Genomic DNA, 27,626 nt, shown 5'->3' with positions numbered 1-27,626 from the left:
TTGCTTCATACTGAATTTCCTACCTTTTGTTTTCAGAAAATGTGTTGAAATTTTGATTTTTACAAAAAGCCTGGTTGTGAAGTACAAAACTGGGATTATTTTAGTTGTGCTTTAATAACTTAGGGTTACTTCTGCCTTGGTTTTGTATCTTCCTCCTCAAACTCTTGAGGAAAAGGTTGTTCTAAAGATGGGTTTGTCTTCACTGTTCTCCTGTACTGGCAGAGATCTGGGAATTAACATTAAAAATCCAGATCACTTGGGAGCTGATTTTGAGATAAATGGGCAGACTTTGTTTCCTCCCTGTAAGTAGGCAGATAGGTAATTATTTTTAACCAAACTTGATCTGTGAAACAATGTTTTTTTCCCAGTGAAGTAGAGTATTTGATGTTCAGAAGGTTTTGATACAGGCAATACTTCAACGTACTTCAAACTGAAATGAATCATGCAGGTGCTTCGTGATCCTTAGAAATCTGCACATGTGAGAGTTGTTTCTCTCTAGCACATTGGTAGAAATTTTAACTGCACTTAGAAGAGACATCTTCAAAAATTAAATGTGTTGAGTTTTTAAAAACCAATATTTTGCATTCCTTTTAGGTGTTCTGTGGGCAAATTTCATCATAAGGGGTCAAAAGTAGTACAGAATTTAATTCCAGGGAAATGCAACTTTAATAACTCACATAGACATTAAACTCTGTAATTTCAGTTTTTAAATTCAGTAAGCATGCTGTATTGCAAACCCAACTTTTTGCATATATTTACTTATTTATTTATATATATACACACTGAACAGGATCAAACTACACCTGATATCTTGGATAACTGAAGGGATAACTGCCAAATGCTAAAACCTGAGATTCGTGAAATATTATCATATCAGCTTTATTAAAATGAATAGAAGATATTCCCCAATGCCATGTGATCAAATGTATCAGAGGAAACTAATAGATCTAAAAATAATCTGCACAAATACCAATTTGAAATCCTGCCCAGGAGGATTAGAGAACTGAAATCCTAAATTCTTGGTGGTTTTGTTTCTCAAAAGGGTTTTCAGAGCTTTCTACTTCTTCTCCCCTCTTCCCCTTTAAATGTCATAAATCCAATCTACTGCTGCTTTTCCTACCTTTTAAAGGGTTTTGTAGGCTTGTTCCCTGACACTTTTATTTCCATCACTTGCCTTTTTGAAGCCCATCATTGTGGGATTTTTTCTCTTTTCCACCTCTTCTGTTTTACAGAGATGGAAAAGTGGACACTGGAGGAGTCTCCTCATGAACAAATATCAACAAAATTAAACCAAAAAACAGGCCAAGAGCAAATTAATTCCTGACGTTTTTGTTTCAAGCTGTTTACAAATTAAGGAGGATGCCTCTGGGTCAATTGCATTTGTTTTACTTGTGAAGATTATTTCTGCAAGTTATTAACTCAGGAAATTTGGGGCTTTGGCTTGCATTGTCCTTCTAAACTGCTGCAGTGTTTTAACAAGTTTATCTTTATAGAAATACTGAGATGCTTTGGATCTATCAATTGTCTGTGAAAACAGATAATGAAACACTGTTTGGCTTTCATTTTGATAGCAGAAATAGGGCACACATTGTTATTCCTGACTTGTATGGATCTTCCTCAACAGTCAAAAGCAGTTTCAGCTTTTTTTGTCTGCAAGATTTGTCATGCTGTTTATGTTCTTAGGGGGTCCTCCTCTATTTTCTGTAGTTAATTTACAAGGGTTTGGGTCTTCATTTGAATAGATTGCTTTAAACAATTTCCTGAATTCTTCAGTTTCCAAGTATCATCATGGAATTCAGGAAGTATCTGCTACTTAGTACTAAATATTTTGTTATCACCTTACTTGAAAGTTTTGATTATCTTCTGTGTTGCTTTTATCAATCTTTAAACTTGTCTCTGCAGCCTGCCAGTGAATAGTTCCTGGCAGCCAAGGAGGCTGAAAGAGGTAGGAAATAATCATGTGATTCTTTTCTCCCTCCTTGGCCTCACACTGTGTGTGACTCAGCTGAGTCCCCCTGTCCAGCACCGAGCTGGCAAATCTGCCTGGGCTGGCTGAGAACAGCGCTGGGAGCTGCTCCTTGTCAGCCTTGGATATTCCATCTTTTTATGACAGCCCCTCTGATTCCCTCAGAAAGTCATGTCCCTTCAGTAAACACAAGATGATGTTAAGGGAAAGTTAGCAGGAATTATAGAATTGTTAATTTAAGTCTTATCTGAGTTGGCCAAAATGGATTGCATGGAATGATTCCTGCTGTGTGCTCCAAGTCTTCCCCTGGCACACATCTGAGTCTTGGAAAGAAGGCTGGCCAGAGATGAGCTTGGTGTAAGCACACAGACCAGACCAACCAGTTTGTGCCATTTCACATTCTGTCTGTGCTTTTTCCAGAGAAAACTCTTTAATTCCTGAAATTCTCTTGTTAGGGTTGTGATAGTCTTCAGATCAAAACAAACTTTGTGCTCAAACCCAGATACAAATGAAGTAGAAGAGTATTCAAATACTCTTGGATAACCTCATTGTCTGTTTCTAGAATATTATCTGAGCAGTTCTTTAATGGGCAGCACTCAAATCACACGTGGAGGGATCAGCTCCAGGTGCTTTCTGCAGAATGCTCTTGGTGGTTTGATGTCTCAGCTCTGCCCACTGAGCCCTGGGGTTTACTGGTCTGCAATACAATCAAGCTTTACTGGTGCTGAAGGCTTTTCCTTGAGTTATCCAGGGAAACTGGAAACAGCAGTTAATTGCTTTTCAGTCCAATGGAACCTTGCAAACCTGGAATAGAAAGAGCTGATGGGAAGGAAGAGCCAGATGCTGCTTGGGAGGTTCAGGTGACACATCCTCACCCTGGCTGCATTAGTGCAGCTGGAGCAGGCTCAGATTTGCTGAATGGGGGGAGAAACATGAAAATAAGAAAACACTTGGATGGTCACCATGAAAAGAGAAGCAATGTGTACAAGATGCTTGTCTGGCAGATGGATGCAGGCACAGCCTTTCCTCATGGAATATATTGTCAGACTTGATCTCAAAGGTCTTTTCCAGCCAAAGTGACTCATTTTATGTAAAGCATTTATATTGTTGCACATCTAGGTCATATGAGAGGATGTATAAATGGCATTATCTCTCTAGCAAATAATCCTGTAACAGCTACAACAGAAGGGATCAAAATGAAAGATTCAAGTTCCCTTTTTGGTCAGTTAAGAAACAGAGTAATAACAGCATCACATTCTACAGTCATGTTTGCCAGGAGCACACAGCCTTACAACTGCTGCTCTGCAGGGTCTTGCACTTGCCATTTCCCTTGGGCACTTGCCAGGGAAAACTCAGAGGGCACCCATTCCCTGTCCTTTTTAGTTAAGCATTTTATTTCATCCTTTTATTTCCTCTCACTGTGTAAAGCTCCATTCTTGCATTCTCATCTCCCCCTCCATCTTGGTTTTTGGGCGTTTGCCTTTATCTTCCTCTTCTGTGGCTTTTGTTCACCACCAGTAATGAAAGTGCTGTCATTCCTATTGTTGTTAGTAAATAACTCTTGGTTTAGAGGAAACATGGTTTAAACAGTTGTTTTTCTTTAACTTGGAAGTTTACAGGCCTAGAATATTCCATAGAGTCAAATGATTGTCAGTGTTCAGCTGTTACATTTTGGTGTGTTGTACGTGATGGTCTTCCTGAAATGAGCTGTTTTCTGAGAAAAACTTGTCAAACTTAACAGGTTGATGTGGTTAAAACTAATGGAGTATTGGCAGTTTAGAGGGATAAATGGATAAAGCAGAATTAGTTGCTTTTCATGAGCAAAGGCCTTTACAACAGAGATGCAAGTTTCTTTGCAAAACACCAGGTTTTATCATCAAAACCTAAAGGTCTGTTCTGCAATAATGCTTGTGACAAGTTAGTAGTTGAATTTTGGGTAATACTGCCTCTATTAACTTCACAACCACCTTATCTCAGTAGTGTTCTGTTTGAGTTACAAATATGAATTGGTTCACAAATACAGAGTGGGAAGCAGTAGAACAACAATGATCAAGTTGCCTTAAGGTCTTTCTGAACCCCTGAAGCCAATTTGTGCCATTTTTAATATGTAAGCCTCAGGAAGGGACCCAGTAGAGAGGAACCTGCAACAAACCCCACAAGGGCAGAGGTTGGAGATTTCCAGCCAGCTTCCCTTTGCTGCCAGCACCCTGGGTCAGGGCTCCCAGTGAGCCACAGGCCTGCAGTGCTGGAGCAGGGGGTGCAGGGGCAGCAGGAGTTCAGCTCCTCTGCCCAGGACAGGGCCAGGCTGGGCCATCAGTGGCACCCACACGGTGTGGGAATGTGCTCTGGAAATGATGGGGCTCGTGCTAGCCTGGGTCTGGCTCATGCCAGCCTGGGTCTGGCTTGTGCCTGCCTGGATCTGGCTCATGCCAGCCTGGGTCTGGCTCTTGCCAGCCTGGATCTGGCTCATGCCATTCTGGGTCTGGCTCTTGCCATTCTGGGTCTGGCTCATTCCATTCTGGGTCTGGCTCTTGCCATTCTGGATCTGGCTCTTGTCATTCTGGGTCTGGCTCTTGCCATTCTGGGTCTGGCTCATTCCATTCTGGGTCTGGCTCTTGCCATTCTGGATCTGGCTCATTCCATTCTGGGTCTGGGTCTTGCCAGCCTGGGTCTGGCTCGTGCCAGCCTGGATCTGGCTCATTCCATTCTGGATCTGGCTCTTGCCATTCTGGATCTGGCTCGTGCCAGCCTGGGTCTGGCTCGTGCCAGCCTGGATCTGGCTCATTCCATTCTGGATCTGGCTCGTGCCATTCTGGATCTGGCTCATTCCATTCTGGGTCTGGCTCTTGCCATTCTGGGTCTGGCTCTTGCTAGCCTGGATCTGGCCCTTGCCATTCTGGATCTGGCTCTTGCCAGCCTGGATCTGGCTCTTGCCAGCCTGGATCTGGCTCATTCCATTCTGGATCTGGCTCATGCCAGCCTGGATCTGGCTCATTCCATTCTGGGTCTGGCTCTTGCCATTCTGGATCTGGCTCTTGCCAGCCTGGGTGTGGCTGCTGCTGCCCCCCAGCATGGAGCAAGCCGAGCTGAAATGCAGCAGCTGCAGAAGCACTTGGAGCATGCTGCCTGTGCTCTGCAGGCTCCAGGAGAGTCTGTTACCTGAGGTATTGATGGGGCTCCCCTGGGCCTGTGGCCCTGCTGAGGTGCTGTTGGCACCAGTAATTCTGGGCTCGTGGGCTCATGGAGTACTGCAGATTAAAAATGTGGAAATCCCTTGATCTTTTCAAAGGGATTGTATTATGACTCATCCCTTCCTGGTGCTCTCACAGGTGGATGCTGTAGGATGCCAATATAAAATATTTTATGAGTGTGACATTCTATACTTTGAATTTTCTGTCTGTGTTTTTTCCTGAATATGCTGTCAGAAAGTACCATTATGGCCTCTGGACTTACAAATTGTTTCAGACTTAGTAGTAAATTACTGGTTAAAGAAATAGTAAATATAATAAGAATAAACCTTGTTGTCAGATTGGACAAATGAGTTTTAAGGAGACTTCAAAGCTTTCCTGAGCAAGTTGTCATGAGAACTGAGGGGATGAAGAAAGGGAAGGAAACAAGAAAGGAATATTGATATTAAACTGGGTGCATATGAGCAGTGTGATTTATTTATTCACACTCAGGTATTGACATTTCATAGTGCTCTGTAGATAGCAGGTGATAGCAATTTTTGTCATTTATCCAGATACTTGAAAATCAATATTTTTAAAATACTCCTACAGAGAGGAAGATTCAGAAAGTGAGAAGGATAAGAAAATCTGGTACTACAGCACAAAGATCCAGCTGGCAGAGTTAATTGAATGCCTGGACAAGGATTACTGGGAGGCCGACCTATGCAAAACCCTGGACGAGATGCGTGAGGAGGTTCATCGGCACATGGATGTGACAGAGGACCTTACAAACAAAGCAAGGGGCAGCAACAAGTCTTTCCTTTCTGCAGCAAATGGTAGGAATATTTGGTGTAATGAGAATAGATGCTGCACTTGGAATCAAATCTAGTTTATCTTACATCAGAAGCAGGATTTATGTCATGTTATTTGTGCTCCGTGGCTCTGGAGGTGGTTTGTTGTTTCATGTTGACAACATGCTTTATATTGTAGATGAAATTTTGGACATTATCAGAGCAAGAAAAGGAGAAATAGTGGAAGATAAAAACACAGGAGATGAGGAAGCAGAAAAGGCCAAAAGTGATGTTGATAATGACCAGGCAGATGCTGAGAGAGACAAGGAAGAATCTGGAGACCAAGATAAAATTGAGGAAACACAGAGTGAGCAAGATGTGGAAAAAGAGAAAACAGAAGGTAAAAAAACTGACTGTGCTTTAACAGCTCCATTTAAGTGAAGTGAACCCCCATTTATTTAAGTGTTGATGCAATACTTTGTATGATTCTCTTAAGATATTTCTGTAATAGGTGATATTTGTCAGTTGTGTTGTGCTTTGTTGGAATTGTTCTTGTTAAGTAATTTCACCAACTTTCCTACTTCTATACAGCTGGCTCCTACATACCCTGCCTTGAGGTACAGGTGGCACTTACAGGTTGTGACCAGCATGTTTGTAGTAAGCCACAAGTTTTTAACTTTTTCCTACTCACAATTGGTTTGTTCTTTGATTCTGAGACAATACCATCTCATAGCAAAAAAAAAAAAGGAAGGGAAAAAGCTTGCTATTTTTCAGCATTATCAAACAAACAAAGCTGCTGAAGTTGCTTTCTATGGATGATGCCAAATGACATCCTAAGGCATAATAAAGAACATCCCTAAAGTTTTGTTGTGCGTTTTACTATAGAGGCAACAGTCGTTGGGGATAAAAGTAACTCTGTGACCTCCAGCACTGATGACAGCACCACAACTCCTCCTGCAGGAGAGAATAGTTGCTCTGAAGGGAAGGACGCAGTGGGGTGTCAGTCAGAAAGCCTTGATAGCAACAACGTGGCAGAGAAGAAGGTGGCATCAGAGCTCCCTCTGGAACTCTCAGGTACAGAAGGCACTGTTACCAATGCCTCTGTAATTTGGGAAATCTGTTTTTCTCTCTGATTTGTCCACTAAAACCATTCCCAGCATATATCACTCATGCTGTTTGCTTGCAGTGCCATCCTTTACTGCTACGTTGTCATTATTAACATTTCAAAGTTAATTTTCTTGCAACTAGTGCTTGAAATTCGTGGTCCTCCATGACATTAGCATTTGTTTCCATGCCTTCCAAAGACAACTATGGCTAAGCTTTTTATTTTCTGTTTTCTCTACATTTTATTTTTCCATAGTGATCCGTAATGATTGTTAGCATCCTCTCAAAGTTTATTTCAAATCTAATTTGCTGCTGGCTTGTTTATTATTTTAACCTCTCATTTACTGTGTAAATTACTAACAAAGCGTTTTCATTCATGAGAATAAACCATTGCACTGAAATGTCAAGATTAAAATTATCATGCTGGAAATTTTAAACAGATTTCAGAATTATAAGCTCAAGGGTTATTGTACTTTAACATGTTTTGTTCTGCCATGTCAGTGACTCAAAGGTAATAATATACACTATTTAAAATCAGACAAAGTTACTTTAGGAATAAGTGGGAGTTGATTAAGTATAACATGAAGCATGAGTGTACTATTCTAGAATTACTTTATATTACATTTAGAATTATATTCTATTACAGGATTTACTACATAACCAAATGTTGTTCTAAACAGCTGATCGCCATTAAAATTATCAGGATTTTCTTTTCAGTTTTATTCTCCGTTCTTCAAAATCTGAACATGTGTGATGTGAACACACTCAGTGTGTTAGGTTTAAAAAGGGGTAGTAAATGTTTTCCCTCCTACAGAAACAGTTCTCCATGCAGTCACAGTCTGCAGCTTTTCAACTTATGAAAGTCAATGCATCCAAACCTTGTAATAAACTTTTCTGAACAAGAGGACAAAATGAAAGCTAAGATTAATCTGTGATCTGCAAGCCTCATAATGCACTTTTTAAGTACAGAAAATGTCCTGATGTACGAGACAAAAGCCATATATTTTAGATACATGACCAAATATTTTTGCCAGTTCTCCTATTTTTTATTCCCTTTTAAAGTTAAAATAACTGTGTAAAGATTTAATGGAAAAGATACAGAGTATAATTTTGTTTCAGACACCTTTATGGGTTTGTATTTTATTTTAAAGATTCACTTATATATTTATCATTATTTATTATACTTTCACAAGTACTTTTCTCCTTCCAGAGCTTCTGCATGAGTTGTATATTCATGGGCTCTTTTTTGGTAGGAAAGTGTGTGTGGAGAGGGTTTTTCCTCATGTCTAATTCACTATATTCACAGCAATGTTTGTGTTCTTGCTATGAAATTCAGTTTGAGACTGACAGAGAGAGGGAGGGATACTGAACCAGGATCAGTGAGGCAGTTATCTCCAAATGAGGGGGAAATATGAGTAAAATGCAGAGATAGATGAGAATGTCTGTTACCATCCTTCTTAAATGCAATTTGAATAATAATCTTTATTAAGAGTCTGGTTTGGGTGCTTCCATTCTCCTGCAAACAGCAGCCATGGAAACAGGTCCATTTCTCCTCAGAGTAAAAAGGGAAGTGGATCAAACAGTGGTGGTCCCCCATTTGGCACAGTCAGAAATCAGGATGCATTCAGACTGGGGATCCTCTAAGAATTCCAGAACATTTCTCTGATCCATCATTCTGCTAGGAGCGAATATTTCACAAAAACCAAGTTTTATTCTCTCACTCTCAACACCATCAGAATCCCTGATGCTTTGGAAGAATTCTAGAAACAGGCAGATCTTGTAGGTTTTAAACAGCTGAGCTGTCTCCCTTTGGCTCTAAGCCCAGGAGACATTGCTGGGTTTGCTGTTTTGAGGGATGGGGGCTTGTTCCTTCTGGGAGGGTGCAGGGATTTATTTTGAGGTAGCTGCAATTCAGTGATATTTAGTCCAAAATTCCTACTGGGGCAGCACAACAGGTGAGGTGACAACAAGGTCCAGAGCTGTCAAGACAGTAACAAGGACAGCTGAGGACCAGAAACCCATTTGAAGCCACATCAAGATCCATCAGATCAGGAAGGGGCTGATATTTTAAGTGGGCTGATATTTAGAGTGTGCCAATGGAACAGATTCCTGAGAATGAAGGTGCTGAGGAAGAGACAATCAAAGACTCATTGGAAAACAAGGGAAATTGAAAGGTGTATGCTCTGAGGAACAGCTAAAGCACAAGAAAATTAAAAGAGAGAAAATCAGATGCTTCAGGAAGACCATATTTTGTGAATTCTAAATGCAAAATGGTCTCAGAGTTATCTGTGTGTGCATCTAGAGAAAAAAAATTTCTTGGATGAAATACAAATATATTTTAAATCCAGGTATGAATTTCAGTTCTTCAGAGATGTAGAAGTTGAAACTGCTTGAAACAGAAAAAAAAATACTGTCATGGACACAGTGCTCTGAAGGGAATTAATATTTTCTATGTGTTTCCCTTCAGCCCAGCAAAACATGTTCATCTGCCTTTTTTTAATGAGAACTTTAAAAAGTTTCATTGGTCCAATTCAAAAGAAAAAACTAAAACTGAAGTTGTTGTTTTGTAGAAGAAACTGGTCAGATGGTCCCCAGCAGTGGTTCTGCTGCACCTCCACAGGCAGATGTTGAGAACAGCAGTGGCAGCGAGCTGGGCTCTGGCCAGAATGACTCCATTAAGACTCTTGATGATGCTGAAAATGCAGAGAGGGGATCCCAGGCTTCAGAGGATTTAGGTAATAATAATGATGATGGTGATAATTATATTAATAATAAGGATGATAAGGATAATGACATCTCCAACTTTCATTTTATGCATCGTTTCACTAAACTTTCTGTTCTTTTTGTAATTTCCATACATCAATAGAAAACTTCCAATTGTTAAATTTGTTTTAAAAGCCTTTTTTTATTCCTGGGCAGGAGAGAAATCCAATGGTGACAGAAGTGATTCTCCAGGTGCAGGGAAGGGCACACCAGGCTCGACACGGATGCTCACCAGATTGAGAAATCCTGACAGCAAACTGAGCCAGATGAAAAGCCAGCAGGTTGCTGCTGCAGCAAATGAAGCAAATAAGTTATATAAAGAAACCAGAGAGGTTTGTGCACATCTTGGAAAACTTAAAGAACTGCAGAAAATGTTCTGGAAAAATGTTCATTTCTTTAAAGGATACTAAATTTTACTGAAAAGTTTTAAAAAGTTGGTTTTTTTTCAGGCAAAGGAGGTACTTCAAAAAAGGCAGTAATAATAAATTAACAAATGGTGAAATTGTTATATCACAGGAAGTTTTTTCCCCCTTCTCTTTGCTCTTTTGAGTGCTCTGCACAGAGTGATGACAGTGACCCAGTGCACTGGTATAGTAGTTTTGTACGACTGGGTTGTTTGTTGTTTTGGTTCTGTTTTTTTTAAGTAGCCCAGTTTTTACAGGAAGGAAATGCTCAAACATTGGGACTTTTTTTGCAGTTAATTGCTTATTATTTTGTATATTAGTTTTATTTTTGTTCGTTGATTTTCCGTGTAAGTTAACACTTAGTGAATTTATTGACAAACAAATTGGTCCAGTGATGTTACCTGTGCCATGTTTTCAAAGTCCAGGATCCTTGTTTCCTAAGCTGCATGTCTGAATTCTCTGATGTACCAAGGAGGGGGTTCACAGAGGCCTTACCTGAGTTTAGTGAAGCTGCTTTCCCAGAGCTCTCTCCCTCCATAGGTACAATCAGAACAGCAAAACAGGTTCCTGTTTAGTCTGAGTAGCCTGGATGGTTTTTTAATGTTAAATTTGATCTGGGAACATCCTAACTCTGTAGACAGGCAGTGATGAAGTACATATATTGGTGTATTGGATAAACAGTTACTTGTTTCTACACACTGGTGCAGGGTATTTTTATTCTTTTATATATAGACATTTGAAGCATAAATCATAAATAAGAGAAGGAATTACTTTACAGATTCCCTGAAAAGTTTCCAATCTTTCTTTCCTAAGGTTCTGGTGGTCAACTCCCAAGGGGAAGTGTCCCGAGTGAACACCAAGAAGGACGTTGTGATTAAAGGAAATATCAACAACTATTTCAAACTGGGCCAGGAGGGGAAGTACCGTGTGTATCACAACCAATATGCCACCAACTCCTTTGCCCTGAACAAGCACCAGCACAGGGAGGACCACGACAAGAGGAGACACCTCTCACACAAATTCTGCCTGACCCCAGCTGGGGAGTTCAAGTGGAACGGGTCTGTGCATGGCTCCAAAGTTCTCACCATATCCACCCTGAGGCTGACCATTATTCAGCTGGAAAATAATATCCCAGCATCCTTCCTTCACCCTAATTGGGCTTCCCACAGGTAAATGAAGAAATGGAAATACATATTCTTGTGTTTTACTTGTGGTTTTGCTAGCAGTGGTAATAAACAATAGTCTTTGTTTTTTCAAATCTGTGATTTCCAAGCACTGTGCTTCACCATAATAAAACATAATGTGTGTTGATGGTGGAGGCTAAAAGGGTTGTACATTTGAGTAAAGCATTACTACAGGAGTTTTAAATGGCAAGCTGCATTAGTGCATGTATATGTTTCAGATTTTTTGTTCTCTTTTTTCCAATTTAGGTCTAACTGGATTAAGGCTGTTCAGATGTGCAGCAAACCCAGAGAATTTGCACTAGCACTGGCTATTTTGGAGTGTGCAATCAAACCAGTTGTCATGCTGCCCATCTGGAGGGAATCCTTGGGGCATACGAGGTAAAATTAATAAATATTAAAATATTGTTGAATATGAGAATTTTAGTTTGGTTTGCAATTGCTAGTTCCTCTGAGCCTGTAAGAATTGTGTTTAAATTGAGATAGTCATTCAGCACTTGAAGTGTATTTTCTCAAACAGAACCAGTGAAAAACCATGACAGTATTTTTATAGTGTCGTTGCTCCTGCATTTGTTTTAGCTGAGCCACAGTCTCAAAACTGCTAAAACTCTGGCAGAGTAGAGGAGCAAATTTCAACACTCTCAGTTCAGTGGAGTCTGGGTTTTGTCTCTCATTTTGTCATAGGAGCAGAAAATAGATGTGTCTAGTGTTAGACACAATTGCATCCAGCTGTGTTTGCCTCACTGAAATAGCAAAAAAAGTGATGTTCCTGTTACAAGTAATACCTAAAACCTGATAGTGGGCATTCCACTTAAATTCAGATATTTAAACTTATTCAAAGGGGTATTAGGTGCTGTTGACATCTTATACTTGCTTGCAAAATCCTGTACTTAAATGCACTTAAATCTGTATGGATTAGATTACGCAGAATGACAGCAATAGAAAGAGAAGAAAAGGAGAAAGTGAAAAAAAAAGAGAGAAAACAAGAAGAAGAAGAAACAATGCAGCAAGCTACATGGGTGAAATACACATTTCCTGTCAAACACCAGGTGAGGGTTTCTTTTGTGGGAAGTACAAAGAAAGCACAGAAACTGTTGATTTCTGAGACTCTGTTTTCATTTAAACTTAGTGTTCATGTCCTTGTGTTAGTCCTACATGGAAGTAGGAACCATGGCCATGTATTCAAGCACATTATCCTGGTCTGAACTGAATTTGATCTGTCATGCTCTTATTGACACTGACTGAGTGACAGATACTGGTCTGCAAATGCAGCCTTTCCTAATGGAAAGTTCTAGGGGATTATTGGAATCTTGTCTGTGTGTCTGTTCCTGTCCCACTCCCTCTCCCCAGAAAATCCAGTCTTTGAAAGGTTGTATAATACAATGGGAACTACTGTAGAAACCTCTCTATTCTCCTACAGTAGATATTAAGTACTTTTGTAGAGTAGTTCATTGCTCTTTGTTGTAACAAGCACACAGGTTGATTTAAAAACTCCTATAAACATGAATAATGCAGCAGATAGCATCATTAATATTACTTTTTAAAAAATATTTACAGGTTTGGAAGCAAAAAGGAGAGGAATATAGAGTAACAGGATATGGTGGCTGGAGCTGGATTAGCAAAACCCATGTCCACAGGTTTATGCCCAAACTGCCAGGAAATACTAATGCAAATTACAGAAAATTGCTATCAAGTAAGTGTCTGCATTGCTTATATTTTTTTTTTAATTGCAGTTATTAGTTAATATTTCTTAAGGAGACTTTAGGAGTAATTTTCCAGAAAACCTTTTGTGGATATCTGGTAATACTGTTCAGTGTAACCTGTTCAGTTGTCACAGACATTTTGTAGCTACATTAAATTGTTTCAATTATGTTTTGTGTAATGCTTGTGCATCTTTGTATAACCTTATTTAAATTAAAGGTAGATAAAAGTTATGTAGAGCATCAAAACAAAAAATAACATATTAAATATTGAGGGGGTGTATATATATATTCAGTAGTGCACTGTTTAATCTATGGTGTTACTACTAAATGCTTAATTCTGTTTCTGAATTTCACTAATGGTGTGCAGATGATTTGAGAGGTAAACTTAACACACATTCAAATGTGGCAGAGTACAAAAAATAGTCTGGATAATTGAAATAATTTAATTTGTTAATAGCAAAGAGCGAAGATGAAAAGTGCAACTTGGATAAACGAAAAGGTACAGCTAAGGTGAAACCAGAGAAAGACAGAGCAAAGGATTCTCGAGATCTGCAAGCAAAAGACAAAGCAGATGTTTCAGAAACCTTGGAGAAAGTACAAGTAAAAGAAGAAAAGTTGCGTGAAGACAAATTAGAAGTTGACACAATTTCTGAAAACTTAGATCATGCAAAAGACACAGGTGATAATCTTTTGTTATTGTGAAACTCATGTTATTGCATGAGTAAAAGCATAGAACCTCAGAAATAACTAGTGAAAAACTGTAACAGATTTTGTCAAGACATCTAAAATGTTAAATGATTGCCTGTTATCCATTGTGGTAGTGTCTGAAGCTTTTGTTCCTTTTTTAATTGAAATCTTTTAATATGCTAAAAGCCCCATTTATTTTTTAGTACTTAATGTAAAAATATAATTTGTATTCATTATTGGGGAGCTCACTGACTCAGAGTTACTTCTTCTTCACAGTGGAAAAAGACATCGACAGTGAAAATGATAAAGTCATCAAAGAAGAACCTATGGATGTGGATGATGTGAAAATTGAATCCTCCATAAAAGATGAGGACAGTCACTGTAAGCGGGATATAATCAATGTCAGTGAGGGATTTCATTTAAGGACTTGCTACAAAAGGAAAGTAAAATCATCAAAATTAGATGGACTCCTGGAGCGGCGAATAAAACAGTTTACACTGGAGGAAAAACAGCGTCTGGAAAAGATGAAGCTGGAGGCTGGTGCTAAAACTGGGGGCATTCGACCTGTGAGCCCCCAGAAAAACACAGATGGGCTACAAGTGAGGAATGGGAAAGAAGGAAACCAGTTTGGCTCTCCTTCCCAGGATCAAAGCTACATTGCAGACAAGACCCAAGGTGAAGATGCAGAACAGGACTGTTTGCCCATCAGCAAAACTGGGGATGAAGATGAACCTTCTCTGCCTTTGTCAAACAGGCTCTCAAAAGAGGGGCAGCTACTGGATGAGGACTCCCCTCAGTCCTCTGAAGGAGACAGCTCTGTTCAGCATGATGGCAGAGAAAACAACCCTGAGCCTTCCACTGCTGAGAAACGTCAGGGACAAGAGGCTCTTGGAGAGTCTGAGAGCTCTTTAGTGGATGGCTTGAAACAAACCAGTGCAGAAATCAGAATCAAATGGGATGTTTCAGAAACAGCTGAAAAACCCTTGAAACAAAAGCTACCTATTACCAGAGTTTCTCAGCGAGAACTTGAAAACTTAGGGCCAGTGGTACCTGAAAGCAGCTGCAGAAGAGATGCTGTGGGCACTCTTGAAAAACGAGACTCAGAAGGGGATTCTGAACAGCAAAGCAAAGATCCAGAAAACAATTGTATGATAAAAAGCCATATGGAAACCATGTCCTCTCAAGAAAGTGAAATGGAGGAAGAAATTGCTCCTGTAAAGACTGAAAGTAAATCTGAAAAGATGATATTTCACCAAAAATCAGCTAATAAAGATCTAGAACCATTTAAAACAGGGCTGATTTCTGAAAGAAACCTTGAAAGTCAAAGTCTGGAACACATGGATGGGGAAAATGATAACAAAGATTTACTGAGCTCCAAACTAACAGAGGCTAATGGTCGAAAGAAAGGTCAGGAACTGAAAGTGGAGACAGGTACCATGAACAAATATCTTGATCAGACAAATGTAAATACTGTTACTGACAAAAAGAATAATAAAGATGAAGAAACTGAGACAGAAAAAGAAAAATCGTTTCAAATGAATGGAAAAGACAATGACATTAAAGGATTATCAAATGATGACTGCTTAGTGAAAAATACCTGTGAAGCTAAGGCAGGGGGTGATATTGAACCAAAAGTTAATAATATTAATAAAGCCATTCCAGAACATGAAATAAAACCATTGACTTTTAAGGAATCTTCAGTAAAACCATTCATGAATGGTGACATCATGGGAGAGGACACAAAGGATAAAAATAATGTGGGCTCAAAGTCACATCTGCAGGGTTCACCTGAGTCTGGAGAGAGTCTTCAGCCACCAGATGAAGTGCCCAAGTGTATGCAGAAAACTGAAGAAAAGCAGCTTTCTCCTGAGAGATCTGCCAGTGTGGGCTCTGCTTCCCTCCCAACACAGCCTGTCTGTAAGGAAAATAACCTGAGCAGTGAAACAGAATCTATGGAAACTGAAGCAAGTGAGGAGAAGAAAGTTGCTCCATGTCCTGTAACCTCGTGTGAGGAATCCAGCTTGAGCAGTCCCTTTGCTGACCAGAATGGGGTACAGACACATAAAATGGAAAATATTAATGGAGAAAGTAAAATGAAAACTGTTATTACTGAAGTGACTACCACAACCTCAACTGTGTCCACAGAGTCCAAAACGGTGTTTAAGGTGGCAGAGACTGGAGCTGCCAGTGATGAGAAGACCACAGTTGTTTCCTCTACAGAAAACTGTGCCATCTCCACTGTCACCACCACCACCACTGTCACCAAGCTCACCACTCCAGCCTCAGAGAGTAACTCTGATGTCATCTCTGTCCAGGAGCACAGTAAAACAGTGGTTACAACCACAGTCACCGACTCCCTGACCACCCCGGAAGGAACATTGGTGACTTCCATGACTGTCAGCAAAGAATATTCCACAAAAGACAAAGTGAAGTTAATGAAATTCACAAGACCCAAAAAAACTCGTTCTGGAACTGCCTTGCCATCTTATAGGAAATTTGTTACCAAAAGCAGTAAAAAAAGCATATTTGTTTTACCCAATGATGACTTAAAAAAGCTGGCCAGGAGAGGAGGGATCAGAGAGGTTCCTTATTTCAATTACAATGCAAAGCCTGCCTTGGATATCTGGCCATATCCATCCCCAAGACCAACTTTTGGGATCACTTGGAGGTACATACTTTACATTTTTGAGAAAAAGTCTAGGGTGTGATGAAATAAATTGATTTTTTTAAAATACAAGTGATACACATGTTTATTCCCAAATATTAATATTTTGCTATTTATTCAGTTTTCTATATTGTTCAATTAAAGTAGCATGGAAAACCTGTGTCCTGTTGGTTTGGTTGGATATTTTAAGTTTATTTTTAAATATAATTTTATATTCTGTCATTAGGTACCGACTCCAAACAGTCAAATCATTGGCTGGAGTGAGCCTGATGTTGAGGTTATTGTGGGCATGTCTCAAGTGGGATGATATGGCAGCTAAAGCCCCCCCTGGGGGAGGAACCACAAGGACAGGTATTGTTATTTTCAATTTCTGGTTTTCATTTGCAGAAGCTTTTGCTGTAAATTCTGAGTGTTACACTCAAAACATTTCTATAAAGGCTTGCTGTCAGCTGTGGCATTTGAATTTTGTTTGCTGTTTCTCTGCCTTGAGTACACTGGGTTGATTGGAGATTTAGCTTTATTTGTTTCTGTTATTAATGTGCTGGGACTAATTTGTTGCAGAAACAACTGAAACTGAAATTACAACAACAGAAATAATCAAGCGGAGAGATGTCGGTCCGTACGGGATCCGCTCAGAGTACTGTATAAGAAAAATCATTTGTCCCATTGGTGTACCAGAGGCTCCAAAAGGTTGGTTTGTTTATTTGCTTGTTTAGACTTCCCCCCCACACCCCCTGTAATCTAGAGAAATGAAAGGAACTGGATCTTTATGCTAATTCAGCCCATCAAGGGAGCAAATGCAGCTTGCCAGGAACTATTAATTTACCTATGGGAAACAAATACTGCATTTAACAAGTGGACATGATTTATCTGAAGCTGAAAGGCCTCCCTGTTTATAAAATGGGACTGAAAACATCACTAAATCTTGGTTTACACTTCAGTTTCGTTTTACACTATAGCTTAATGTGTGTGTTTTGACTGCTCTCTAAAGAAACTCCAACACCCCAGAGGAAGGGACTGCGATCGAGTGCCCTCAGGCCAAAAAGGCCAGAAACACCCAAGCAAACAGGCCCTGTTATAATGGAAACTTGGGTAGCAGAGGAGGAGTTGGAACTGTGGGAGATCAGGGCATTTGCTGAAAGGTAAAGTGAGCTTTTAAAGAAAGTACTCTTCATTTGTGTGATTGTTAAATAAAAGTTCCCCATGAGAACACAAACCTGGTCACTGTGATCACTAGAAACACAGCTGTGTTGGGTTTTTACTGATAGTCAAGCTTAAAGTTACAAAGCTAAACTATTTGCTGGTACCAAAACTAAGGTATGCAGATATTTCAGATTTGTTAGAAGTAATATTATATTAATTTTTCCATGCTTATGAACTCACTACTGTTAAATGCTAAAAGGTTATTACTGTAATGCATCAAAAGGCTGTAGGCTGCTTTTGGCATGACTTTGTACAGTATTTATTAAATACTTCTGTAATCCAAAGAAAATGACTGTGTACAAGTAAATTGAGCCTGAGAATACTCAAGTCATAAGATGCATATTTTCAGTATCATGTGCTTACAGTTGGAACAACATTTTTGAGTCTCTTGGAAAGAACAATTTTAAATGTATGTTATTACATGGGTTCCTTGCAGCCTCAGATGTAATTATAAATTCCAGTTTTGATTAATAGTTTCCTGTAAGATGTTGCAGTATTTTAGCATCAGGATATTTCAGGGATGTTGCATGCAACTTCAGTAGTTTATTTCTAAATATTTTTAAAACTGTGACCAGTTTTTCAGTAATCTTTTGTCTTGATGGTTGCTCATATGAGAGCAGTTAAACTGAATAAAACAAAATGCAGTTTGATGGTTGGATTTTACATGGTGGTATAACTTACTTTTGCTTGTGTCTTTGGCAGGGTGGAGAAGGAAAAGGCACAGGCAGTTGAACAACAGGCTAAGGTTAGTGAACAGAAGAAGGCAGAGGAGTTCAAGGCCCAATTGGAGGCTCAGCTAAAACACCAACGTTTGGCTGCCCAGCAGGTGGGGAGCTGTTGGTCATCCCAGCAGTCAGCAACTGCACTGCTCAGCACATGCACCATAGCCTGGAAATGCAGTTAGCCCTTGCTTACACCATTTCTCAAATACTCCAACTGCAGATTAAGCCATCAAACAATGCTGCTGCCACTGTATACATCTGTTATTTTGAAACAGGGTTAATGCAAAGGCTTGTTGTGGATTGCCTGTTTTTCACCCACGTCATTTGTAACACTTTAGAAAGGTTTAGTTTGTTTCCATTTTAAAGAAGGCTGGGAAGCACCATCTCCAGGTAAGCTTCTCAGTGTTCTGTGTGTGGTGGAAAGCTGCCTGGGAATACAGCTGACTTGGGAATACAACTGCATTTCATGCTTCACTCAAATTGAATCTTTTGATTTTATTCTATCTTACATTATCTGAGTTAAACCCATTGGTAATTTTATTTAAATATATGTAGATATGTATATGTATTTACATTTAAATGTATGCAATTAAAATTAGGAAATCTGATGCCATGTTGGTATTTCACATACATTATTAAGAACTGTGCTTTTTCTCAACATAATCCTTCTTCATTTCATCTGCCCTGACAAAAACCCATTAGTAGTGAATGAGTGCTTCTGATTTGTGGGCATTACTGCAATATAGTGCTGGAATTTAAATTAGATAAATACAGATATAATTCCAGTAACATGGGAAAAATGTTAGATTAGTTGACATTTTAGAAGAGCTGCTGATACCTCCCTTCACTAAGGGAATCTCTAGATTTAATATGCTTTTTCAACAGTTACAGCACAGAAGGTCACTGGGTAAGGTAAGGGATTTTGAACCTAATTTTTTCAAGCAGGCTGAAAACTGGATTTAAATTTAAAATAACAGTTTTAAAAATTGCATTCTCAGTGGTGAAACAGAATGATACAGTCTGCTTTTTTCTGTAACTGGCAGGATCTCAATGCAGGAAGCTCTAAATTTAGGAACACTAATAGTAAACTCTGTGTTGATGATGATGTACCAATTACTGACATAGATGAATGTACATGGTCAAAGCCAAATATAGATGGATATTTTTAAAAGTTTTTTTAATATTTCTGATTAATCTGAGACAAATTAATATGTTGTGCAGGTTTTTTTAAAGTAAAATGTGCAGTGAAATTAACATAAGGCAAGGATTTAAAAGTTGTTCTAAAGGAAAATTTCTGGCTCTGTATTCTAAGCAGATTTGTAGTTCTGGAGATCAAGGAGCCTATTCTTCAATCTTCTACATTTGAACTAAAATCCTAATTTGAGCTAAAACCCTACCAGAGGCCTTTATCTCTCAATACTGGGAGACAATGTTGATGTTGTAAAATCTGAAAATACTAATTATCTCTTAATTCCATTTTTTTTCTGAACAGAAACGGCTGGAGCAGCAGAAGCAGATCCCTGCAGGAGGTGTGGTCCCTGCAGCCAGCACAGCCAGCAGCACTGCAACCACAGTGTCCACACCCCAGAAAGTCGTGGTGGGCCCTCTGGCAGGCCCTGTCCCCACTGGAACCAAAGTGGTGCTCACCACTAAAGTGGGGTCTCCAGCTACAGTAACATTCCAACAGAACAAGAATTTCCATCAAACTTTTGCTACTTGGGTTAAGCAAGGCCAGTCTTCAACAGGTAAGGAATGATTTGTCATGGAAGGAGCATTGCTGGAGTTCATCTGTGTGTGCATCACATCACATCTTCTCCAGACATGCAGCATTAGTACGTTTCTGGTTATCTTTGCTCTTAACTCTTGCTGTGCCAGAAGGACATTTCTGAGATTATATCTGTCTAGTTTTTCCTTGTTCTGACTTCTGCTAGGAAGACTCATTTCTGACCTGTCTCATTAATTACTGATAGTTTTTGTGCCAGTATCATTCATGAAAGCATTCTATGATGTAACATACTGTTTCCAACAAAGAATCTTTACCAAAAAAAGCATGACACATTAAAAAAAAAGTAAAAGTAATCCTGTAGTTTGCTGTTTCATGCTTGAAAAACAGTCATTTCATTGACTAATGATTCTGCTCTAAACCTGCCTGTTCTGTGTGCCTCAATAGCCACTAGCACAGCTGCCAGCTCAGCCACAAGCATTGCCAGCACAGGGCAGACCTTCCAGCTCTCAGGCAGCCCAGTAACGATGGCAGGGAAAGTGATAACTAAGCTGCCACTCCCTGCAAACAGCAAGATTGTTGCCGTCAATGTGCCATCAACTCAAGGAGGTAGGGCAAAGGGAACTGAATAAAATCTGTATTCCAGCTTGCTGTTTAATTCTCCTTTGACACTGTTTTCCCAGTGAAGTAAACTATGACGTGAAGGGGGAAAAATATGTATTTTATATATATAAAAAAATACAAGTTTCTACAGCTTGGTCCCCCTGTATTGCATATTTGTGTCTGTAAGGGGAAAAATGCAAGTTTTTTGCCTATAAATTATTCTGCATTTCCTAGCACAAAATTAGGAGCTTTATTTTGAACAATGTGGAATGAAGCATGCTTTTTTTTTTTGGTTATCTAAATCAACAAAGAAACTTTGTTCACAAAAGTATTAATGCCTACAGCTGCTCTTCACTGATGAGCAGGAGTTGGGCTCCAGACTAAGATTAGCATTTTTGATTCTTGCCTCAAGAAGAGGACTTAATTTTTTTGAGATTTGTGAATGTATATTGAACAGAAAAACTCAATTCTGTCTCCATTATATTTAGCATCTGAGCACATCATGAAGGCTGCAGATTTTGTATTGAAATTTCATAGGTGACAGGAGAAGCATTGCCCATTTTCTTCAGCACCACAGTGGTGTAGGTGAAAGGTGTTTAAACTGCTCTCCTACATTTGAAATTAATCAGATTATAGCTTTTAATGGTTGTATAACACTAATTTGTGGCACTCTGTCAATGCAAGGGCTTCTTTGCAGTTACCATCAAACTGATCTCTGTGAAGATTCACACTTTCCTTAATCTTTTCTAAAATACCTGTTTCTTAACTTAAAATGTAGTTGGGCTATTGACAAAGTATAATGCTGCTTCTTTTTACAATATGACAAAGGCTTTCCCAAGAAATGTTGAGACTCAAAGGTATTCTAGAAACCTGGAGACTTGAGTTCTAAATGCCACCCTGGAGTTGCATTTACTTCTTTTGCTGGCCATTATGTCATTAATGAATTCTCAATTTTTCTTTAATTAGGTGTGGTTCAAGTTCAGCAAAAGGTATTGGGTATCATTCCATCAACTACAGGTGCAAGTCAAACCTTTACTTCATTCCAGCCAAGGACAGCAACTGTAACCATTAGGCCAAACACCACAGGGACGTTAGGAACAACGAGCACTTCACAAGTAAGATGTTTTTCTCAATGTTTTTTAATTCAAAAAGTGTAAGTGTGTATGTTATTTAACTCAAAAAAATTTAAGTGTGTAGACTTTCAGTTATTGGCAGATATTAAATCACTTTTCAATGGTTTTGGCTCGTCTCAGCAATGGTGTGTATGGATCCTTTATTCCAAAGAGGTTACAACAGTTGGGAAAATTGAAGCACACCTTGAACACCATTCAGGGCATATTCCAGAGGCTTTTTCCTCCAGCTGACAGGTGCTCTCCTCTCTGTGTGCTCAGGTGGTGCAGGGGACGCCGCTGCGCCCCGGGATGACGGTGATCCGGACCCCGCTGCAGCAGCCCACCCTTGGCAAGGCCATCATCCGAACACCTGTAGTGGTGCAACAAGGTATTCTGCCAGCCAGTAGGTTCACTTTAATATTTCAACTCCCAGTGTGAAATCCATGGTTTGTTTCTTCATCAATTCATTGTGTCCCAATGCAAACATCCCTCATTTTGATGCTCGACTAATGCCTTTTTCAGCTTTTGGATGTGTTTGTAGGAGGCTTTGTCAATGTTATTTATCATTGACACATTAATTTTAAGTCCATTCATTTGGGGAAAAAAATAAAAGCCCCACAAAACTGAAAAACACATGGAGTAATTGTGCATTGAGGAAGCTCTTTTTTTGTATGTTTTTTCTTAAAAAGAAGCTCAGTGTTTGAAAGTTCTTTATATGCATGCAACTGTAGTTAAAATATTTTGCAGACATTTTTCAATCACACAAATGGTTTGTAAAGAAAATTTACATGCAAACTGCAGTGTTTGCTTCACCTGTCTGATCACCATCACACCCCATTGCAATTTGTGACTTGGAAGTTTGCTGTGCTTACAGTTAAAAAGCTGAAAATGTGTTTCTTAGCTCAAATTCTTCTCTTACAGGTCAGACCCAGCAAGTGGTGACTCAGATAATCAGGGGTCAGCCTGTCTCAACAGCAGTTTCTAGTACCAGCACAGCTTCTTCCAGCACTGGGCAGAAAACCATCACAAGTTCTGGGACAGCCCCTCAACAAGTTCAGCCTCAGACCCCAGCGCCGCCCCCTCGGCCCCAGCAGGGCCAAGTGAAGCTGACAATGGCCCAGCTCACCCAGCTCACACAAGGGCAGGTAAAGCACTGGACAGCCCTGGGTGTGGAATGTGCTAACCCAGCCTGCCTTTGCATTTCAGCAGTGTAGTGCCTGTGCCTTTAAATTCATGTGTCTGGCTTTATTTAGGATGAGCATTGGCATAATTACAGACTGAAAGCAGCTTAAATAGTAAATAAATATAATAAATAGTAAATAGAAAGTAAGTCGTTTTAATAGTAAAGTTTTAATGCTTGCTTCCTGTTGTACTTCCCAGTAAGGTAACTGGCGTCAGGAGTGTTCAGCAGCATGAAAAAAAATCTTTAATAGCAGTAAGGGACATAATTATTCTGTATGGTCTGTTTTGTAGACATTCAGATCATAATTTTGATTACTTGTCTTTTGATTTGATGTGAAGATCTAGTTTTCATTCATGCTATCCAGAATCTCAGAGGAAAAGTTGCAGTATCTGTGAGCAGAGGAGGAAAAAGTTCTTACAACTTCTGTTCAGATCATGAAGGTCTGTTGGCAAAAAATAAGTTGAGAGTCATTTTTTGGGTAAAAGTAAATGTCTGTGATTTACCGCAACATCTGTTCTTCAAACTATAAATAATTCATATAAATGATTGCAATGTACAGACTGCTCATTGCCAGATAAGGTTTTTTGTAGGTGGAACAAGACTTGGAGTTTAGGTTGAAGGGGAGGGTAGGTTTGGATTAGATATTGGGAGGAAATTCTTCCCTGTGAGGGTGAGGAGGCCCTGGCACAGTTTGCCCAGAGCAGCTGTGGCTGCCCCATCCCTGGAAGTGTCCAAGGCCAGGTTGGATGGGGCTTAGAGCAGCCTGGGACAGTGGAAGGTGTGGGTGGAATTGGGTGAGTTTTAAGGCCCCTCCCAACCTAAACCATTCTGTGATTCTATGAGTTTCTACACCAAAGACTCAGAGTTGTGTTGTGTTCTGTGGGTTCACAAAATGTGTCCCTCCAACCCAGTCATCTGTTGGCGGTAAAATTGTTGAAAGAGTCCTTGAGTATTTCATGATCTCAGATGCTGGTTTTAGATTTTAGGAGTATGGTATGTGATAAAAATATTGAATTCTGAAATCCAAACCCCTAATTGTTCTTATTTTCAGCAAAGTCTGTCTAAGAATTACATCACTAATACATCAATATTAACTTTTTTTTTAGGGTGGCAGTCAAGGCTTAACTGTGGTAATTCAGGGACAAGGTCAAACTACTGGTCAGTTACAATTAATCCCTCAGGGTGTGACTGTAATACCTGGCCCAGGACAGCAGCTTATGCAAGCAGCTATGCCAAATGGTACAATTCAGAGATTTCTGTTCACCCCACTACCAGCAGCTGCTACTACAGCTAGCACAACTACAACCACCGTTTCTACTTCCACCTCGGGTAAGCACTGTTCTCTTCAGCAGAAAAAAAACTTCCATTTCAGTTGCATGGGAGAACTTACACAGCTGGAGGTTGTCTGTTACTGCAGGAAATGTTGTGGAAAACGCCAATCACTTGTTTTTTTTAAATTTTAGAAGTTTAGTAGTAATAAAATGGTTATAAAAATAGTAGTACAATTAGAGTAATAATAATTTGGACAATTTGAATTAGGACAAAGAGTTACAGACATCCGGGTACCTTTTTCTGGGCAGCACAACCCCGAGCCCGGAAAAGGGAAAGGACACAGTTAACAGAGGATTAACCCTTAAAAGCAATAGCCTGTTGCATATTCATACACTTCATACATGGTGCATAAATTCCATTCAAATACAGGATTCTGTCTGGTCATCATCAGCTTCTTCCTCTGAATTCTAACAGTGCCTTTGAGGCATGAAGAAATTTGTTTCTTCTGATAAATTCTTTTTCTCTGAAAGATTTAGGTGTCCTGTGGCTGCTATCTTGCTGCAAGTCCTTTCTTTAAAAAAACTATCCTACATAGCATAGTTTCTATTTTAACCTTTTTTATAACCTAAAACTATATTTAACACACTACTTAAGAGAACTAATGCAGCATTACTTTCTTACACAACACATATAACATTCATTTTAATATTTGCAAAAAGCCAATCATAAAATACATGCATTTTTCACAGGAAGAAATTAGTTTCTTCTGATAAGAGGGCAATAAATTCTTTTTCTCTGAAAGATTTAGGTGTCCTGTGGCTGCTATGTCGCTGCAAGTCCTTTCTTAAAAAAAAGTATCCTATGTAGCATAGTTTCTATTTAAACATTTTTTTATAACCTAAAACTATATTTACCACACTACTTAAGAGAATTAATACAGCATTACTTTCTAACACAACACATATAATATTCATTTTAATATTTGCAAAAAGCCAATCATAAAATGCGCATTTTTCACAGTGTGTTGGAAGTGCATTGCAGAGTCTGTTGAGTTCCTGCACGGAGCTTTGCAGCAGTTCCAGAGGTTTGGGTTATCAAGGCTCATAGCCATGCCATTTGCAATTAATGCACTCGTGGATTGTGTTTGTGTGTTCACAGCTGCAGCTGTGCAGTAGTTCCAGAGGTTTGGGTTATCAAGGCTCACAGCCGTGCCATTTGCAATTACTGGACCCTTGGTTTGTGTTTGTGTGTTCACAGGTGCGGGGGAAGCCAAGCCGGCTCTGCAGGCGCCTCCAGCAGCGGCCGTGCCCGCAGGGCAGGGGCAGCCCCAGGGCCAGCCCCAGGCGCAGCCCGCGGGGGCCCAGCCCCAGCCCGAGGCCCCGAGCCCGCCCGAGGCCCCCGCTGACCCCGCGGCTCCTCCCGAAGCTCAGCCCTCCAAGTCTCCAGCTCAGTCTCCAGCCCCGGCTCCCGGGCTCTCTCCAGCGCCGCCCGCAGGGCTGCCCCCAGGCCAGGCCCAGGCTCAGCTTCCAGCTCAGGTGCAAACTCCAGCCCCACAGCCCGCTCTGATGTGGCCCCACACTCCCATCCAAATTCCAGCTCGGCTGCAGCAATCACAGGCTCAGCTTCAGACCTCGGGCACAGCCCTTGCAAGTACTCAAAGTTTAAATCAGGTTCCTGTGCAGTGCCCAGCTCATCCTCAGCTACAATTTCAGCAGCCTCCAAAAAGTGTTACTGCAGTGCCCCAGCTCCAGCAGCAAGTGGAAATCCTCTGTCTCAGATCCCAGCAGGGCAGTGTGCCCCACATCCAGCCTCAGTTACCCAGTGAGATCCAGCCCAGTGGCCCAGCTCAGGCTCAGCAGGTGGCCAGGGTGGTGGCAGTGCCAGCAGCTTCTGTGCAGGAGCAGCTGCACCCAGTTCAGCAGCTCAGGCAGCAGCAATAGATAGAAATTAAACGTGAGCACACCCTTCAGGCTTCTAATCAAAGTGACATTATCCAGAAACAGGTAAAGTTAACAGAAGGAAATTAACACTAATGAATGAAAGAAATCTAATTTCAAATGCCTGTTCTTGTTAACAATGTTAATACATTTGATAGGCAGTTAATTTGATTCTTTCAAAGATAGTGCACGATTGCTATTGGCAATTTAAGGACACGTTCCAAGTTAATTCAGCACATCAAGTCACTTGTACCATGTTTGCATTCTTCTGTCACCTTGATTCAGTTTACCATTAGCTGCTGGGACAAATCCATCTCTGTTCTCAATTCAGGAAAGATAGGTCAGAGCTAGGAGAGCTGATGTACAAAAACACGTGCAGAACTTTCATTACCTGAAAACTGAGGTTCCAAAGAGGTATCTGAAATGTGACGCTGTTGGATGGCTGCAGGCTTAAAAATATATCATGGACTATGACACTTTTAAAATAAAACAACCAGTCTCTGAGGAAATACAGTCAATTTACATTTAGTTCCTGGGTTCAAACTTGACATAAGCAAAATATCCTATCCTGGGGGTGGTGGTGTTGTTTCTCAATTTCTTTTTGAATTTTCAAATAATTGTTTTACACAAGCACTGCTACCCTGATAAAATCAGCTTTATTTTGTCACTCAGTGAAATAAATGACACTTTAACTTAGGAAATGTCCTGGGTCTCCCCATAATATGTGAAATACTGGCTAAGTTTTCATCTTTTATTTTGAATCTTGTATCGTCCTACAGGTGGTTATGAAGCAGAATGCTGTCATAGAACATTTGAAACAGAAGAAGACACTGACTCCAGCTGAGAGGGAAGAAAATCAGAGGTGAATGTGCATCACAGTGCATTTGTAGCTATGAAATTTTTCATTTATTGCATCTTTTAATGGTTTCATAATGAAATGCTGGTTTGTAAAAATCTGCTTAAAGAAGTGTTGCAATATAAAATTGGTTAGAGTAACACTTAAAAGTAACTTTAATAATGATCTTCTTTCATCTTCTATAACCTCAATTTTATTTTGATAATATGTTTTTAAGTAATGTTACATATTGTGTTTGAAGCTGGCCAGTTTTTAAACTCAAGTAAAGAAGCACAGAATGGAGAATTAATGCTTCTGCTGCAAAAAAAAAGCCTGGATTTTGTTTGTCCTTTATCATGGCCATGTGTTTCCATTCTTGTCCCTGCACATCCCACTCTACAGAAGGAGCTGAAGAGTTGGAAGACAGATTGACAAACTGAGAGATTTTATGCTTGAAGCTGTTAAACAGCAATTTGGAGTGTTTGTCATTTGTCTTGGGATTATTTTGACTCCTTTTCACACATGCAGTTGCTCCAATTAGATAATCACAAGTGTGTGTCAGATACTAAGAAAAAGAAGAGTATGTTCTATAAAATTCTGATCTT

General features: G+C 39.8%; 1 protein-coding gene across 11 annotated transcripts in view; it reads left to right on the top strand.

The window, feature by feature from the left end:
- Positions 1–27,626, top strand: part of BPTF (bromodomain PHD finger transcription factor) — a 55,688-nt gene that overhangs the window by 16,125 nt on the left and 11,937 nt on the right. For 4 of the 11 annotated variants that reach the window (XM_071451181.1, XM_071451174.1, XM_071451183.1 and 1 more), the window contains exons 3-25: positions 5,746–5,969; positions 6,124–6,324; positions 6,810–6,998; positions 9,599–9,763; positions 9,948–10,123; positions 11,009–11,364; positions 11,626–11,757; positions 12,296–12,425; positions 12,934–13,069; positions 13,537–13,758; positions 14,043–16,434; positions 16,658–16,782; positions 16,993–17,121; positions 17,423–17,573; positions 18,337–18,460; positions 19,849–20,101; positions 20,527–20,688; positions 21,649–21,797; positions 22,074–22,197; positions 22,716–22,939; positions 24,084–24,306; positions 25,507–25,784; positions 26,966–27,048. In XM_071451181.1, the coding sequence (XP_071307282.1) occupies positions 5,746–5,969; positions 6,124–6,324; positions 6,810–6,998; positions 9,599–9,763; positions 9,948–10,123; positions 11,009–11,364; positions 11,626–11,757; positions 12,296–12,425; positions 12,934–13,069; positions 13,537–13,758; positions 14,043–16,434; positions 16,658–16,782; positions 16,993–17,121; positions 17,423–17,573; positions 18,337–18,460; positions 19,849–20,101; positions 20,527–20,688; positions 21,649–21,797; positions 22,074–22,197; positions 22,716–22,939; positions 24,084–24,306; positions 25,507–25,784; positions 26,966–27,048 (6,348 nt within the window). The remainder of the gene's footprint in view (positions 1–5,745; positions 5,970–6,123; positions 6,325–6,809; positions 6,999–9,598; positions 9,764–9,947; positions 10,124–11,008; positions 11,365–11,625; positions 11,758–12,295; positions 12,426–12,933; positions 13,070–13,536; positions 13,759–14,042; positions 16,435–16,657; positions 16,783–16,992; positions 17,122–17,422; positions 17,574–18,336; positions 18,461–19,848; positions 20,102–20,526; positions 20,689–21,648; positions 21,798–22,073; positions 22,198–22,715; positions 22,940–24,083; positions 24,307–25,506; positions 25,785–26,965; positions 27,049–27,626) is intronic. The other 7 variants (XM_071451185.1, XM_071451182.1, XM_071451177.1 and 4 more) reach the window with 6 other exon arrangements.

Source organism: Agelaius tricolor, unplaced genomic scaffold (genome assembly GCF_023055355.1).
Source record: "Agelaius tricolor isolate 1412-34295 unplaced genomic scaffold, bAgeTri1.0.p SCAF_32, whole genome shotgun sequence".
In the NCBI taxonomy this organism is placed as follows: domain Eukaryota; kingdom Metazoa; phylum Chordata; class Aves; order Passeriformes; family Icteridae; genus Agelaius; species Agelaius tricolor.
This window is presented reverse-complemented; position numbering and strand designations above follow the sequence as displayed.